Here is a 4,432-nt window from a genome sequence, read left to right as displayed (position 1 = left end):
AGAAACTGCTTTTTCCCATCAAACTGCTGAATCTGATCAGCAGAAGAGTAATTTTGTGTCTTTTGATGTTAATATTAATACACTTACAAAGGAAAGGTATGAATGAATGTAAGAAAAAATGTGATCAAACTCCTTTACAAAATATAAACAATTCAAATATACAACAGGAAAATACACCAAGATACTCTACACACTATGGTAGTGATCCTCCAACTTTCTGGAAGCTCGCCATCAAACTGCCGCCTCTCTCCTCAGTTTTGGAATTAGTGGGTCCATGGTGGAATCAAGAAACCACATCTCTCACAAGTCCTTCCATGTTCCTTATAGTACTGGTTTGAGGACCACACTCAAAATTCACTGCATTAGTAGAATATGGAAAGCACAGTTCTAGTCTAGTAGGGGAGATGAATATTTATCAGCCAGAACTGTGGGCTAAGGTATCTCTATCAGGGTTAGAACAAAGGTTTATTTTCAAGTAAGTGTTTCTGCTTGAACTTTGGTCCGGATGCTAGTTGCTCCTTTGTGCTTGGCTAGAGCTGAAAGTTTTCCTTCCATGGAGAAAGTCATAGCCAGAGAGGCAGGTCAAGCAGATTTGTGCAATTTAAGTCTGTATTTCTTCCTACTCTTGAGAGGTCTTCCCTGCCTCTGTGCTTTAAGGTGGGGAGCTCTCCCTTTCCAACAGCTCTTCAAAGATCTCATTATGCATGTAAAAGAAAACATACCCGGAGGAAAGTCTATCTTTTTGCATTGTGGCCTCTTCGATATTTGACACCTGCAAATCACTGAAAGTGAACCACTCCTGCCTCACAAAGTCGAAGGCATCGCAGATATAATGGCCTGAATTTAGGCTCTTCCCAAGATGGCTGAGAACACCAATGAGCCGGTAGGCCTGAGGATCTTCCATCCCAGCTTCTCCTTTTGGTTTCTTGGATGCAGTTTCTCTCTTCTCTCTACTTAAAGAGCCCTTTTTTCCAGACTTTTTTCTGTGACCCGATGCACCTGGGGAGTTCACCTTGGTTCCATGGACGCCTGATTCCTTTGATCTGAGTTTCTCTGTGCACTTTTGCTTTCGAATCTTTGGCTTTGGAAAGCTTTGAAGCAGTGCCAGCCAAAGGGCTTGTTCATAGATTTTCATCCTTTCTTCATCTGGGGTCTGTTCAGCCACTGAGGAAAGTTCTTCTGAAATTTTGGCTTTTTCATCGTTATCTTTGGTGGTCTTAGCCACAGCCTGAAAATCTGCAAAGATATTGATTCTCTCGTCCAGTAGTTTTGGATTTTCAGGCACTTTCTGACATATATCTGGGTTGCTGATGGTTATATCTCTCAGAGGAAATGAGCCATCTTCCATATTCATCATTAAGGCCATAGCTAACAGCTCTCTTGCAATGATTACTGCATCTTCTGAGTCTGCCCATGCGGAATCTAGTATCTTTACTACAGAGTATTTTCCGTGGTCTTTTTGTTTCTCTTCTTCTCTCGAACCTTCATGATGAACATCATCTTTTTGTGGTTCGGACTCTTCATCTGGTACAATGTGTGAAGGCAAAGAACCCATGAATTCCAAGGTCATCTTTGCTGAAGCTCGCAACTTACTGATAGCTGTAGAATTTATGTTTCGAAAGATTTTTAAAACTTTGAGATTCGTAAGATGTGTTTTCTTGTTTAAAGGAAATGGTGGTCTGGTATTTTCATTGCAATGGGAAGATATCTTTAAATTTTTGGAAATAATGACTTCATGGTCATCCTTCTTTAAGGGCCGAAACTCAATAAAGTTATAGCGCTTCAGATGAACAATAAAGACCCTAGGTAGCCTACTGAATTTATACATTTTAGAAGATTTCCTGTGTTTACACTGTTCACATGTATACTCAAGATTTTCTGTTCCAAAGAAAAGATCAAAACTAGACTGAATAGAAAAGGGAAGTGCTTGCCGTTCTTGGGGAAGATTGATGGAGAGGAAATTGCTCAATTCTGTCTTAGAAACAACGTGCCCACAGGCTTTACAAGTAATGGAGCACAGCAACTCAAACTCGAAATTAGTGACGACAGGACAAAAGAGGGCTTGCTTGGCTGCACTGCCAACCAAAAACGGTTGAGGTAAATTTTCTTTCTCAGATTTAACTTCAGTCTTCCCAACTGTGTTTAATTTTTGCATGTTTTCTTTCATCTGATTTAAACAATGACCTAAGAACTCATGGGCATCATTCTGCTTGTTGCCAGAGAATATCTCTGCAACTGCTGAAATGGTATTTCTAACATTCTCAAGTAACCTCTTTTTGATATTTACGTTATAAATATCTTTCAAGACAAACAGCTGTGCCAAGCACATGCTAAGTGCATCAGGGGGAATTTTACACCATGGGAAACTCCGATTGAGTAAGTCATCAGCAAATGATGGAATCAAAAATAAAGACTGTATAACTGCATTCATGTAACAGGTATTTCCCAAATTGGGGAGGCCTTGCCATAGTTTCTCTGGGTAGTAGTCAAGAGTCAGTTTGAGTCTGTCCGAAAGCGGGTCATTCTTATCATACTTTGCTTCTGACGGAAATGTGAAATATATATTCTCAGATAGTTTTGGGAAAAGATTAGTGCCATGTAGGTAAGGACTGGTCTTAAATAAAAAGTCTAAATCTAATTTAGTCTCCTGTTTTAACCCTTTTAACTTCAGTTCCTTCTTCTCACTGTGGCTTACATATCTTAATGGGTGTGTCTTGGATCTCCTCTTTCTCACTGAGCTACTCTCTTTTTGGGAATCCAATGAGGGCTTCTTCATTCTCTTCCCATATCCATCTTCTAATAACTGTTCATAGGTAGATGTTGGTGATTCTGATGAAGATGAAGGTGAACGCTTTTTTTCTTTCCTAAAAGACCGACTACCTGACTTCTCACCCACTTTTTGAAATGAAGTCTCATCAACTGTCTTCTGTACTGTTGCGCTGGCAAAGGCACTGCTATCCACATGAGGTCTTATGGGTGGTGGAAGATCATCTTGATGGACTCTATCCAGGAATGCCTTCAATTTTTTGACATCTGTAGAGGATGTTCCTTCCATAAACAAGAAGCTATTATCTTGGAAAGTTAAATACAGGTGATTCACTTTTTCTCCATAGGATCTCATGATCACACTTTTAATATTATTATTTAGTTCAAAAGTTGTGCTTTCTCCATTACCGAAATAGACCACCAATCTAGTTTTCTTCTTTTTTCCCGCTGCTTCAACAATTGCTTCCTTCGGCTTAGGCATCCCATTCTTCCTGGTCCATATTTGGACAAAACCATGTGCTACCACAGGAACCATGGTTTTTCTACAAATAAAATACACCTATCTTGAATTATTGACAATCTTAACGTTCCAATATGTTGGCAAGTTCGCCTCTGGAGACAACACCAAAGAAATAGTTCTTTAGTTCTGATCCTGTTTCAAGTGTTTATCCTAGAGTCTCTTCGGGCTCTGGATAATCCAGCTCTCTAGTGATAAAACCAGTATGCTTCAAGAGCTATCCACGGTTGCATGAGGGCAGAGTCTTGATTCCCAAAGCAAGGCTTCTATGGAAAAATAAATCAAGAAAAATTATTTAAGTTATCAGAGAAATGCCTGGATAGACTTCAAACCTTACTCTCACACTAAATCTCTTTTCCACTGCAATACTAGATTCTATCCTGATTAATTTCCACACTTCAACTGAAATCATTAAACACTTGGAAGACTTTCAGTACATAGCTGAAGGGCATAATGAACAGTGTCTCAAGTGTATGTATATGATATGCTAATCCCCCTGTAACAGAATGACCCCACAGGCCAACCACAATAAGTGAATAAGAAAGTGAGAGGCCCTATGCAGCCCTCAACCCAATAACAGATGGACAGTTGAATCTACTTCCTTCCAAATCCTGTTATGTTCCTTTCTTACATGTAGCACCAGAGTAAGTCCATACATTCTACCCCATGTAGGGTGGGGGCCTAACTACCACTGCTTAAAGCAGGTGTCAAAGAATTGACTAACTCCAGCTCTGGCCACAGGGTCCATATAACCTTAGCTAGCTCCCTGTACTCAGAACCAGCCGGGAAGGATTAGATGTACTTAATCACTCAAAACTTTAAATTTCTGAATAACTCTGTAGTGAACCAATCTGAATTAATGAATAGCTCAGCACTTAGCACTACAAATGTTTTTTATCAGAAAGCATATGTCCAAGAATTGATTGGAAATTATGTTTTCTCCCTACATAGTTAAATATTATTCCTGAATCTTGTCTATGTTATTAACTTGCTCAACAAACCCTATCTTTATGAATAATACTAAATGAACCTTCTGCTTGATTCCTATCCACACTATCAAAAACTCAAAATTGGTGAAGCATACATTAATGAGATTTTTGTTTTATCAAGTATTTTATCTATCAACCTACGTTTACTAAAGTAGGGATT

General features: G+C 39.1%; 1 protein-coding gene across 1 annotated transcript; it reads right to left on the bottom strand.

The window, feature by feature from the left end:
- Positions 1 to 652: 652 nt before the first annotated feature.
- Positions 653 to 3,354, bottom strand: USP26 (ubiquitin specific peptidase 26). The gene has a single exon (XM_061137541.1). The coding sequence runs from the start codon at positions 3,299 to 3,301 to the stop codon at positions 653 to 655; it is 2,649 nt and encodes an 882-aa protein (XP_060993524.1). The 5' UTR covers positions 3,302 to 3,354.
- Between the last annotated feature and the right edge of the window lie 1,078 nt (positions 3,355 to 4,432).

The sequence above is a fragment of the Dama dama genome, chromosome X (genome assembly GCF_033118175.1).
Source record: "Dama dama isolate Ldn47 chromosome X, ASM3311817v1, whole genome shotgun sequence".
NCBI lineage: Eukaryota > Metazoa > Chordata > Mammalia > Artiodactyla > Cervidae > Dama > Dama dama.
This window is presented reverse-complemented; position numbering and strand designations above follow the sequence as displayed.

Coding starts and splice junctions, on each gene's coding strand:
- USP26 (XM_061137541.1), bottom strand. CDS start 3,301: ATGGTTCCTGTGGTAGCACATGGTTTTGTCCAAATATGGACCAGGAAG.